We start from the raw sequence: 13,186 nt of genomic DNA, 5'->3' as shown, positions 1-13,186 counted from the left end.
ACATTTTACATAATCGTGGTACATTTGTCCCACTAGGAAATTAACATTGGTAGTTTACTATTACCTAAAGTACATCTTCATTTGGATTTTATCAGTTTTTCCACTAATGTTTGTTTGTTTTTTTCTGTTCTAGTATCCAATCTCAGATCCCACATGGCATTTAGCAGTTTCACTTAAAAAAATTTTTTTTTCATTCCCAATGACTCCAAGTGATATTTCTGTGTCATAAATTCCATCAAGAATGTATTAACCCATACTTGACTAGTGACTTTTATCTTCAGAAATCAAACTTCTTTACATAGTTTTATGCTAAGAACTGTGCCTTTTATCCACTTCAAAAATAAGTTTGATAATCTGGGCTGTACTAAATATCAGGGTATTCTCCCCATGCCATGACCAGGGCCAAAGGGGTTTGGGGAATTGCTTAGAGAGACCCTTCTTTTTCTGATTTGATCATCCTTTTATTATGATATCTCTGTTGTTCTTTTCTCCTTTCACTTTAATTGAGGCACTCTTCTGGTTCATCAACAGGGTCAGGACTACAATGGCGCAAGCGAGGTGCAAATTTTGGGGAGGCATTCCATCTCAAGGTGGGGCAAGCACAGAGTTGGCACCTGGGGAGTAAGTACCCTGTAAATGTTGCACCCTAGTACCTCATTTGCTTTGCCCTCATCCTATCTCTGTTTCTGGGTTTTGGAGCATAACATATTCTTGATTTACAAGGTTACTCACCTCCTGCCTGCCATCCCTGTACCTACACATAACATCTGATGTAGTATTTTAATTTTCTCTCCTAACTGTAGTTCTGAACTATGACCTCTGGCTCACTTCTCCAGATCCTTGTTAGATATTAGTCAAAAATTCCAGAAAGTCTCAGGTTTCCCCTCTGTTCCCATATTACATTTCCTTGTAGAGGGCAGATCTTGCAGGGATTTTCTGAGTGGATGAGTATAAGTCTACATCTAATTGTGTATTTGTATGCGTAGTCTGCAATTTAAATTCTGCACTAAGTGCTAGGGAAAAAAGAGCCTGTTTTAAAGCTTATTTCAAGCTGTTAGACCTTCTTCTGGGCAATTAGAATAATAAAATGGGATTTAATACCTTTCTCCCTCCAAGTTGCTAGGTACCTTATAAGCCACATGGCTTTCCCTGACTGGGGGAATAAATAAACTTGGACAGCAATGGTGAAAATATACTAAAATGTTAATATTTAGAAAGAAGTAAATTATGATAATATTCTTCCTGAAATCCATTTAGGAAAACCAATGGATTTTTCTGTTTGTGACCTCCTGGGGCAAGGAGTAAGATCTTATCAGTAAGATAAGGTGGAATTGCTTTGTCGGTAACATTTTTAGGGCATTGCAGAAGACCAATCTGGGGTTTCTATAGGGAGGTGGTAAGTCCTGGAAGAACTCTAACAGACCCAAATAAGAGAGACCAGATCCTTTACCACAGATGTGGAGGACAGTGGAGTCTTACGCAGCAGCTAAGGCTAACTTGAGGGTCTGGAGACAGGTCTGTGCAGCCAGTACCTGCTTCGTGTTTGCCAAGGACTCAAGTCCCTAAAAGGAAATGAAGACTGCAAGTAAGGCATTCTTGCAAATCCAAAGTTTGGAGAGAGCTATGGGAAAATATTTCCCAGCTGGCTCCCCTGCTTATGGGGATACATTTAGAGACTGGTTTAAAGACCCTAGCACTAGAGTTTCCAAAGAGAGAAAACCTCAGGCTGAAATGAAGCTGCCTCAGCTGATGAACTGCCTAGCCTACAGGTCAGTATTAGCTCAAAAAAGATGATCATGCCAGAAGAGGATGATCGTGCCACTGTTTATACATGCGCAGCACAAGTGTTAGTGAGTGTCTTGGTTTGCACACCTCTGGAAACAAGCCCTGTGGCAAGGGACAGTGTCAAGTAGGAGTTTATGAGGGAAGTGATCTCGGGAAACTCAGGTAGGCGGGTGGAGAAATGAGACAAGGGAAGGAAGAGAGCTGCGGAAGGGTGCGTTATCAAGCTGGTTCCCACGGTGGGCAGCTGGTGCAGGGTCCTGTTGAGGAACGTCAGGGCAGAGCAAAGAGTATGCCTGGAGTGTTCTATGACTGTGGGGCAAGAGTGATAAGTTAAAAAAAAAAAAAAGAGTGATAAGTTATTTAACCACCTCCCTTCCATTGGTAGAGGGCTGATTTTGGGGGCATTAGCCATTCCCCATTTAAGCGTGTTTGGTTGTTTGGGTTCCTGCATCCAGAAGGAAAGCTTGTAGGCAGAGAGCTGCCTAAGGGGCAACAAAGATCACCTGCTGCACTGATGAGCAGTGACACCTCTGAGCAAGTGGGACAGTTGTTATTTTCATGGTTGACTTAGAAGTTTGTCTAAAATCCATTAGGAGATGCTACTCTCCTTATATAACTATGATTTGGTCTTTTCAGGGCAAATGGGCCTCAGATGCTGCAAATCCAGGTGTGAAAGGCCAGATAAGGAAAAGACAGGGCCTAAATGTAGATGACCTTGGCGATAGCTAAATGAAAAAATCCTGAGGGCAGGAATGGGGTTTTCGTGTGTGTGTGTGTGTGTGTGTGTGTGTGTGTGTGTGTGTGTTATTGGGTACATGTGTTTCATTCTCTCTCATTGCTTGCTCAATAATGCTCTTGAATGACTAGTGGAAGAATTTTCTATTATTGTTCCTGCCCAAGGGAACAGAGGGGGAAGTCGAGGGAGCAGAGATGGGTAGCAGCTGCTGAATCCCTTACGTGGTTGCTGCTCATCATCGCCTCCTCCACACAGAGCTGGTTCTCCTGCAAGGTCTTCCCCTGTCTCTTGCAGACATCATGCAGATTTTTGATGTCCACTTGTAGGCTCAAGAGCTTGTTGTTCAGGCTGCTCACTTCTCTGTCTCTCTCCCCCACCTAGACAGTCAGAAAAACAAAAGCATCAATTATAAACTATCAAGAAAATGCTTACTTTCGTTCACTTAACTGGTTGACAGAGACTTTAAATTTGCTGGAAATTTGTCCATCAACTCTTAGCTGTTATTACTCATCCAGTATAACATTTACACAGTATCCATTTGCGAGGTGTCTGAGTGCTCTGCATTATTCAGACAATTACTTATTTACATTAATTAATCTTCACCCACTGCTGTGGGTACATCACAGACACTTCCCCTGTTTTTCAAGAGGAAGTCAGTGCCTAGAATAATTCCAGGCACCTAGCAGACTGTCTATAAATATTAATGGCTCTGCCACTGATGAAATGAGCATAGTGAGATGTCAAATGAACTTGTCAGGACTATAGTGAATCAGTGAAGGAGCTGATGTGGATTCTGAAGTGCCTTAACTTTCTCTCTACCCACTAAACCAAAAGACCTCCCTTACCCGTGAACCTGTGTATCTCTGTGGAGATGTACATGAAGGAGAATAAAAGTAAAATCCCTGGGCTGATTGCATAAGATAATCTGTCTTTGATTACAAGTGAAAAAGATTAGCTAATTACAGGTAGGTCAGAATGGAAATTAATGATAGAGATCAAAATAGAGAGTGTGGAGCATACCAAGTTGGGTGGGGTTGGAGGTGTAGAGCTGTGGTAAGAAAGAGGGTGCCCAATCTCACTAGGACGCCACCTTCCACTCCCAGTGTTGTGAGTGGCCACGGTATGAAAAGAGATTATGAGGAAGCCCTTTGTGAACCTGTCCAGTGCTTTAGTCCTATCACTGTGCAGACTCTTCATAACACTCAAGAGGACAGGTCCTACCACCTCTGAGTTTTAGATGCTGGAACTGAGGCTGCTGCTTTTATGGTAGATGCTTGCTTTAGATTAGATTATCCAGAGCAGGCTCTTTGGCCAGGATTCCCGGCATCTATTAAAGAAATGCTCCCAAGAGAAATTAACCAGGAAGTGGAGGAAGCAGGACAGGAAAGAGGGAGAAACCAACGAAGGGCATGATTTCAAACAAAGTCCTGCAGGCAGTAGCTTTAGCCTGATCCCACAGGGAACTCTGGAGTGTAAGCTACACCTCAGAGTTTGTCTTGATTAGTTGCAAAAGCTGGTCTGTCAGACTCATTATCAGTCAGTCAGTGGCTAAGGGCTGCCCCTTGGGATATAAGCTCTCAAGGACTTCCAGCTCTCTGCTCTTACGAGCAAAGTGACCCCAATAGCCCAAGGGCAATTCTTCTAAGAGAGTTTCAGGTGCAAAAGCACACAAGAAGCCATGGGTGCACAGAAATGGTAAAGTGATCCAAACGGCGGTGCCCAAGGTCTCGTAGCTGGTTAGCAGCAGAATGAGGAGAGTTCTGCTCTTCTGACCCTGTAGCCAGTGATCTGCCACCATATCCCACTGATTGCTTTGGCTTCTTAAATATATGAGCTACATAACACTCATTCCCAGGGGAGCTGAAGACCTGATATGGATATCGTAAATCAAGCCTTACTGGACAGGTCAGTTTAAGAGACCTCTGCACAAGGCCGAGGGGGGCCAGAGGATAGCCATGAGAATCGGACACCGCAATGTCAGAGTATTCGGAATTCAGAAGGTTTCCCAGAAGTGCTGCTGTCTCAGCTGATTTATTTCTTCATTTCCATTTAGTACCTGGATTTTTTTTTTTTACCACTTTACAGTTTAATTAGGTTAACGGCAGCTCTGTCATTAAAAGGATTTCATTATCTCAAAACTCTCTCTCTTCCTCTCTTGCTCCTGTCCCTTATTCCTTACTTTCAGAAAAATAACAGTGTATGTCAACTGCCCCAAGCATGTAATTACCATTACTACAATTTACCAGGGACTCTCTTAAGAGAATGTGTGTAGAGCAGCTTAAAAAAAAAAAAAAGGTGTATGGACACTGTTTTCTAACTAGAAAACAAAATCCTTGACCCAACAAGGAGCAGCAGTTTGATTCTAGTGCTTTAAATGCCTTTTCTCATTGCTGCCACACTGGAAATAGGGAATAGAGGCTCTCTGGGGATTGGGGACCCTAGGGATCTCCTCCCCTCTTGCCATAAGACTCTTTCTTTGGCATCTATGAGCAGATTAGGTGACAATACAATGCCTGGTCTATGGAAGTGTCAAATGCTCTATACTCTTGCCTTAATGCTGAATATATGCATCTTAAAGTGAGGACCGTGTCACCAGATTGTTCCATATGGAGCCTGGCACACTGTAGACTCATTAACAAAGTAGCAATGATATACAACTTGAGCCTCTCCAACTTAAAAGCTAAATGCCCTCTCTCGTCAGGCCAATAAAAAACCCTTCTCCCTCTAGTTTTAGATGTCTTCTGAACAGAAGCCTGCCTGCCCCCATTCTAATGCACCAACAGGACTTCAGAATTGGATATTTAATGTAGATGATCTCATCTAATTTGGACATTAGCATTGACTCAGAGTCTCTGAGGCAATTTCTTCATTCAGAAAACAAGAGGCTTGGAATAAATAATTCTTTCTTTGAGGATTCCGTAAACCAATTGAATAACAAATGCGTTTTGTTGGATGTCAAAAGAAATTTGCTTTTGAAATCAAAACCTAACCATTCACTCCAAAAGTCCAAATCATACAGGGGTTTTTATTCATCAGAACAGGCTTGAAAATGCTGGGAGAGCAATGAAGTGATTCCCACGCACAACAAAATATTTTTTACTGTAAGAAGAGGATGTGCTCACCTCAGAAAGGCAAGTGTTTCTGAGGTTCCAGTAAACCTAATTTCTTGCTAATATCTTGCACAGAGGTCACTGTACCCTATTTCTAATCCTATCTACTTTATGAAGGCTAAATTCCAGGCAGATGTCTTTTGAGTATCAATATGCGGCAGAAATTGATTTAATCTGACATTTCATCAATCAAAGCTTTGTAACCAGTACTGGGGTGTGAGCGGAGCTGAGAGTCATAATGCTGACCCTCAGGCACCATCTGATCCTGTCCTCGATGTGAAGTCATTAACGATGGCTGAAATCACAAGCCTCTGCTGCTAGGTGAGTTTTCACTTATGTAAGTTATCCACTTAGGCACCCCAGTTTTTCTTATGTGAGGTTGGGACCTGGTCACTCCTTGAAGGACTGTGACATCAGCAGTAGCTACCAACCACAGGTAAAATGGTGACTGCTGCTACCACAGTTGCAATCATGATAGTTATTGGAAGATTGTTTACTGAAGCAAATTTTCTGTTCTGATTCAATGGATCTTTTTCAAAGAGCATGCCTTCTTGAACATACATTTCCAAAGATAGGAAGAAATTTTGCTCTAGACTTCAAAATATTGACAGATAGTCTTGTGCTTCTTGGAGGAAGCTGATGTTAAACTGAGGCTTAGGATTCAGAAGCACTCCCAGAAGTCAAGAGCGTTACAAGGATTTAAGATGGCAGCATTCCATCAAGGATTTGGCACTTGAACAAGCAAGCTTGGGTGGCGGTTTCCAGAGTAATTTTGGAGTCAACCAACAACACCATAAAAGTCATCATCTTTGGGAAATTATCTTTATCTGAGGCTAAAGACAAATCTTTAACAATGGAAAACCACTTTTAACCACTACTACCATTCAACCTGTATCAATTTCTTGTGAGAGGTATGTTTTACAAAGCACAAAACCTTAAAAATTATCATTGGTTCAGGAATTTTTATATTTTACTTGTGTAATAAGAGTTTACAGTTATCTACAGTAATTTCAAGCAGTGTTATCAATATTACTAACTTGATTCCTGAGTTTACTTTTCCATCAATAGAAACATTGCAGTTTTTGATTACTTATAATGGGAATTAATGGGCATTTATACAAGGTTTTGCCCGTGAGCAAAAATTTTGGAACCAATTTTGTTCATCTAGTGAAGAATGAGTATATTTTATTGTGTTCTAAATTCTTTAAAAATTGGCACACTACATAAATATACAGTTCAGGATACACATGGCATGTGGCAGTGGTCAGCCACTTATGGAATATGGGCTGATTTTTATTGGCACTTGGGCAGTTGCTACGTACTTTTCTCCATCATATCCTCGGGAGAAATTATTTTACTAGAAAGTAAGCTCCATAAGAACATGGATCTTTCTCTGTTTTGTTCACTGCTTTATCCTCAGCCTCTAGAACAATGCCTGGCACATGGAATGTGGTCCAAAGATATCAATTGAATGAAGAAATGCCCTTCTAGAAAACCCATACCAGATCCTTGTTCCCTGCAGAATATGCAGCAAATCCTGTACAGCTCCCTCCAGTAATCCAGCAGGAAAGGAGCTGAAACACCTCTTTTAGAAACAGTTCATCTCTTGATAGGAGGGCTGTTAAAAGCATATGTCACGTGGGACAATCCTATACTAACCTAAACATCCCCCTTAAATGCTTTCTGGAACGAGGCAGGGAATAGATAAATACAGTTTATATTAGTCTAATATCAAAATATTAGACTAATTAGAACACTTCATTTCCATAGCATTCCAGATAAAGAGACAATGTTGGCAACAATAGTTACTATCTTTTAAATGCTTCCTATGTCCCAAGAACTAGTGTTTTACATGTGGTATCTTACTTAATCCTCACGGCAAACCTTTGAAATGGGTGTTAATTATTCATATTTTCTAGGTAAGAGAAAGGAAGCTCAGAGAAATTAAGTAACATGCCCAATATTATACCTCCATTAGATATGGACCCCGACCAACCTAGCTCAAGTCTGGGCTCTTAAATGATATGGTCTGCTGCCCACCTCCCTTTGTGATATTCTGGGATGCTTATTACTAGAATTTTGAATCGTGAAACTTGAAAAGAAGTTCATTGTAACACAGGTTCAACTCCATGTATGTAGGAGAGTTAGGAGCCTTACCTCATCTTTCATTTCCTTGGCACCTCTTAATTCTCCTTTAAGCTTTAGCATTTTCTGAGCTTTGTTATAAACCTGCAAAAGTCCAAGAATTTAAAATGGTAAAAGTAGAAATGAGTCTGGCCCTTTAAAGGTTTTCTCATCTGGATGTTTGCTCTCAGCAGGGAGCTTGGAAAAATTTCCCGAACTGTTAGCGATACCTACTTGTCTGTCCATCTGTGTTTTCAAAAGTGTGTTAACACCTTCACCAGACAGACAGAACCAAGAATTTACATCTTTTCCCAAAAACCGACACTTGGTGGACTAAATTATTTCTGAATTCACAGTTTCTTGGAAAGCAAAATTCTGAGATGATCTTACTTTCTATTCTAAGTGTTCAATGGCTCAAATATAGTTAACATTATGCACTAATTATGAACCAGACAGAATGTGCACAACCCACCTTCTTTCTCAGGATAACCCTGGGAAGTAGTTATTATTACTATCCTTGTTTTACAGAGGAGGAAACTGAAGTCCAGAGAGGCTAAGTGACTTACCCAAGGTCACACGGGCTGTTTTACTACTTCTTGAGCAGCTGCCATTAATTTATAACTGTTACTTTGGAAATACCTAATGATGTGGTTTTTTCAAAGCCTCAGGTTACTGTAATGTCGGTGCTTGTAAAGTTACGAAACTTGCAGAGTGCTGAGAATTATCCACATAAAAAGTCTCAAGGAAAACCAAGGATTTTTGCACATGAATGTGTGCAAGTATAAGATGATGCTTTTCAGGTCATAATGCACTGACTTACTAAAATAATCTAATATTATGTTTTTCACTCTACAACTAGAGGAAACTTCCGCCAGGCACTTACCTGCAGAATAGTTCCAAGAATGAGAAGCTATCAAAATACTCATTCTTTGTAATGAACCACATCCCCCACCCCTAATATAAGCCAAGAGGAAGAAAGAATGCTGGTGAGACATGGAATTTGGAATGTTTTGTGGGGTTGTGTTCTGATGTGTTGCATTGTTTACCCTCTTTAGTCTTTGTGCACAGAGACGCATCATGGGAATGGGAATGTAGCTCAGGCCTATTCAGTTGGGAGAGGCCAGGTGACGTTGCAGTAACAAACAACCCCCAAATCTCAGTGACTTAAAACCAAGAAAGTTTATTTCTTACTGTGCTACATGTCCTTTATGAGTCAGCTGGAGCTGCTCTTCAGCTGGTAGAACCTCATCTGGTATGTTGCCTGTTGCCATGGCAGCAGAGAGGGAACACACAGGTTCTTAAAGTGGAAGTGACACACTTCACTTCTACTTACATTTCATTGGCCAAAACAAGTCACATGGCTATGCCTGCCTTCTTCCTTTATGCTTTAAAGGAAATGTCGGTGAATGTCACAAATAGTGTCTTAGCCGGTCCTACTGCTATAACAAAATATCACAAACTGGGTAGCTTATAAACAACAGAAATTTCTCACAGTTCTGGAGGCTGAGAAATCCCTGACCAAGTTGCCAGAAAATTAGGTATTTGGTGAAGACCCACTTCAGAGACAGCTGTTTTGTTTTGTTTGTTTGTTTGTTTGCTTTTTGTTTTGTTTTGCTGTGACTTTACATGGTTGAAAGGTTAAGGGAGTGATCTGTAGTCTCTTTATAAGGGAACTAATCCCTTTCATGAGGATTCCCATCTCTTGACCTAATCACCTCCCAAAGTCCCCGCTTCTTAATACCATCATTTTGGGGATTAGAATTTCAACACATGAATTTGGAGGGCGGGGCGGGGGGGAACAAACATTTAATCTACAGCACTAGGCAAATGAGAAGATTAAAAATAGTGTGGCATAGAAACACTAAACTGGGCTCTAGGCCACCAAGCTTTTAAACCTGGTTTAGCACCTAAGTCAAGGAGTGGCCTTGGGAAAGAAAGCACTCATTTCTCCAAGGCTTTGTTTCTTGGTTCTAAAAACTGTGTGTTTGTGTGTGTGTGTGTGTGTGTGTGTGTATTAAATGACCATTGTCTTTTCTAGCACTAAGGCTTACTGATTCAATGTTCTACCTTGGTGTACATCTTTCTCTGGTTGGAACCATGAATTCAGCCCAAGCATCACACAAAAGTTGGAATGGAACAAATATATCCTTGAGAATAATATTCCTCTACAGGCAGACCTACAGGATGGTCAGGAGATGGCTCTTAAATCAAGTGAAATCTTATCTCAAAGACAGAAAAATGACTGTCTAGATTGTGATGACTTCATCAACTTCGGAATTACACAGCTACGGTTGCAAGGGCCAAAAGTGTTTGGAAGGAAAAATGGAAGGCAGAGGCTCTCATATTTGCATGAAAAGACATTGGGCTTTACTAACTAAAGTGAGTGATAAGAAAAAAGAGAGAACTAAGTTGTGTTCCATGAGGGAGACTTGGGAATCCTGTGAATCATTAACAACAGCAGTGGGCAATTTGGAAGTGCTTATGATGAAAAAAATGGAAGGGTTATATGATAAATTTTCAATGCATTTGACAGTAATGTTTACCAGATGGACAAGGAAGAGTGCTTTGAGGGAGCCTCAAACGCTTTATAAAATGGTCATGTGAGCCTTCACTATGCTCTCTGAGGAGTGTGGCAGGAGGAGAGAACTCATTACGGAGGGAGGGGCTCCCTACCTGATCCGTAGATACTGATCTCTGGGTCTAGCACTTGAATGTCTTCTCTCTTCTCAAACCCTTATTCTGTGTCTTCTGTGGCGCTGTCTCCTGCATCGCTTTTCAGACCTTCACTTCCTCATGCCCCATCTCTTCCATTGGCATATCCAATTCTGCTGCATCTGCCTAGGGAAATGCTTTCTTGTATTCAAAAGTTATGCTGCCTTTCCCCCCCAAGCAAGCCTTCCCTTGGTGACAGCTGTGACCAGAAAAACAAACAATTATAGTGAAAACAGAAACTTGGTCAGAGCATCTAGGTGATGTTTGTGCCTCCCAGTAGGTCTCAGCCCACACTCACAGCACCTTATAGATTCCCAAGAAACTTACCTTACGTGAGTGACTAGTTTAGTAGGTATGAACTCAGGTGTGCACAGAAAAAGCAACTGTTTTTCTATTACTCCATCTGGTTACTGAGCCCCATTTTCACCAAATGGCAGAAAGCAGAATCTTAGTTTTTTCTGAGAAGGTGCCATCATTTTCAGGTTAAAAATAATTCATGATTCCTTCTACCTTTTTAAGGTCTCTTCAGAGTACACTTAAATTCTGGGGTTCTAGGTTGGATTCTGGCATCAGAGGTGGCTCTGGTCCATGGTTATGGGCATGTTTCCCAGCTGGAGTACACTGAGATGTCTGTGTCCTGGTCAACAGGTTGCATGTACTGCATCTTTCTCATACTGTGGGCTTTGGTGCTGCTGACCCTCTTTCATTCTCCAAGGACACTCCTAATGCAGAGAGAGAGACACACACGTCAGATTGGTCTTAGGCCATCTCTTCTTAGGCCCGCCCTAACATCATTCTGTGTTTTGCCTGGAAAGGTGTTGAGAAGAAGGGTATAGAATCCTAAGATCTTGCTCACTTTCCTGTCCCCCATTCCTGGTATTGATCAAAAGTATTTTCTGCCCCTCATTTGCTAAGCCTATCTGGGATTCTATTGTTTCCCTGACTCTTGTCCACATCATCAATCTCACGAGGGTCTAATTCTCTTGCTTATGCTCAAATTCCCCTCTCTTTCCTTTTTCCTAACTCAGAGAGGCTTTGTTTAGTTTTTGGAAGATGAAGGAAAAAGAGTACATGTGAATGAATTCGATGAAGTACAGGTTGAGTGGGCAGGATGGTAAACACGTGTTAGTGTTTTATACATCATCTACCCACATGAGGTTACACTAATGCCATAACCACAGACTGCTGATACTAGCTCTCTCCCTAAGGAACTGGTAATTAACTGCCTGGGTGTAGGGATGGACTATTAGCTTTAGAAAAATAAACTTTGGTTATAAGAGAAGTAAGAACTGGGGATGTAATGTACGACATGATGTCTATAGTTATCACTGCTGTATTGTCTATTTGAAAGTTGAGAGTAAATCCTAAGTGTTTTCATCATAAGGAGAAAAGCATTTTTTTTTGGTTTTGTTTTGGTGTCTATATGAGATGTTAACTATGCTTATTATGGTAATCATTTCACAATATATGTAAATCAAGTCATTATGCTATACACGTTAAGCTTATACAGAGCTGTATGTCAGTTATATCTCAATAACACTGGAAAAAAATTTAGGAAATAAAGTTAAAGTAATCCCTGGGGGTTAATCAAAACCAATAGGTTTACTTACACTCAGCCATAAGTCTTTCCTTTATTCTTGCTGGGTTTTAGATTTTTCTCCAATGTTCCACAATCTACCAATGAAAAAAGTGTGATCAGTTCTAGGGCTCTTAATTATTGAAATAATGAGATGATGCTCAATGTTTCCTCTATTTTTAAAAATATGTGAGGACCATGAATTGATAGGGATGCTCCTTGTATAATAAATTATTTCTACCCAGAATGCATGGATGGAGCCATAGTATGCAGAAACTTGGCATGAACAGAGTCTACCTCTTTGGATCCAAATTCAGTTCCAAGAGAAAAATTCCCTGTTCATGTAGGGCATATCTGATAGGGGGAGGTGGTAGGAGGAGATGACATGGGAGATGGTTTTATCAGGGCTTGGGGTTCTGCACCATAACTCAGTGAATAGGAACTTGACACCAAGGTCACCGATTGGGTCATAGTTCAACACCAGGACCGAGGCTTTCCCAGAAAAGAAGCATGGCTACTTGGGTCTTCCCAGAAGGAATGTAATGGCAGAAGAAATGAAGGTCCAGAAGGAAAAAGAGAAGGGGTTCCAGGATTTATCAGCCTCACTGTCACAGATGAAATTCTCTCCCCATGGCTATCTTCTTTGGTACTTTTCAGAGAGGCTATCAATGGCCTATTCCAGCACCCATACTTCTTATCTTCCTTAGTAACAGAGCCCTAATTTTATTGGGGTGTCCATGTGCTCATCTAAAAGGCTATGAAATGAGCAAAGGGAAAAAAAGAGACAAACCAAAAAACAGACTCTTATCTATAGAGAACAAATAGATGGTTACTAGAGGGGAGGTGGGTGGGGAGATGGGTGAAATAGGCGAAAGGGATTAAGAGTGCACTATCTCGGGGCACCTGGGTTGATTGAACAACTGACTCTTGGTTTTGGCTCAGGTCATGATCTCATGGGTCCTGGGATAGGGCCCTGCATGGGGCCCCTGCCTCCACCCCATGCCGGGCCCCATGGGGCTCCCTGCTCAGCAGGATGTCTGCTTGAAAGATTGTCTCCCTCTACCCTCCCTTCCCTCTTGTGCACATGCTCTCTCTCTCTGATAAATAAATAAATCTTAAAAAAAAGAGTACACTTATCTTGAT

At 41.2% G+C, this 13,186-nt stretch overlaps 1 protein-coding gene across 1 annotated transcript in view; it reads right to left on the bottom strand.

Moving 5' to 3' along the window:
* PMFBP1 (polyamine modulated factor 1 binding protein 1) overlaps positions 1-11,323 on the bottom strand; it is a 50,595-nt gene extending 39,272 nt beyond the window's left edge. Inside the window, exons 1-3 of the mRNA XM_008702532.2 lie at positions 10,429-11,323; positions 7,789-7,860; positions 2,743-2,898 (exon numbers count right to left, since the gene is read on the bottom strand). Coding sequence (XP_008700754.2) covers positions 2,743-2,898; positions 7,789-7,839 — 207 coding nt within the window. The 5' untranslated portion in view covers positions 7,840-7,860; positions 10,429-11,323. The remainder of the gene's footprint in view (positions 1-2,742; positions 2,899-7,788; positions 7,861-10,428) is intronic.
* Between the last annotated feature and the right edge of the window lie 1,863 nt (positions 11,324-13,186).

This window comes from Ursus maritimus, unplaced genomic scaffold (assembly GCF_017311325.1).
Source record: "Ursus maritimus isolate PB19 unplaced genomic scaffold, ASM1731132v1 scaffold_19, whole genome shotgun sequence".
Classification (NCBI taxonomy): Eukaryota; Metazoa; Chordata; class Mammalia; order Carnivora; family Ursidae; genus Ursus; species Ursus maritimus.
Note: the sequence above shows the minus strand (reverse complement) of the source record. Positions and strands in the feature narration are given on the sequence as shown.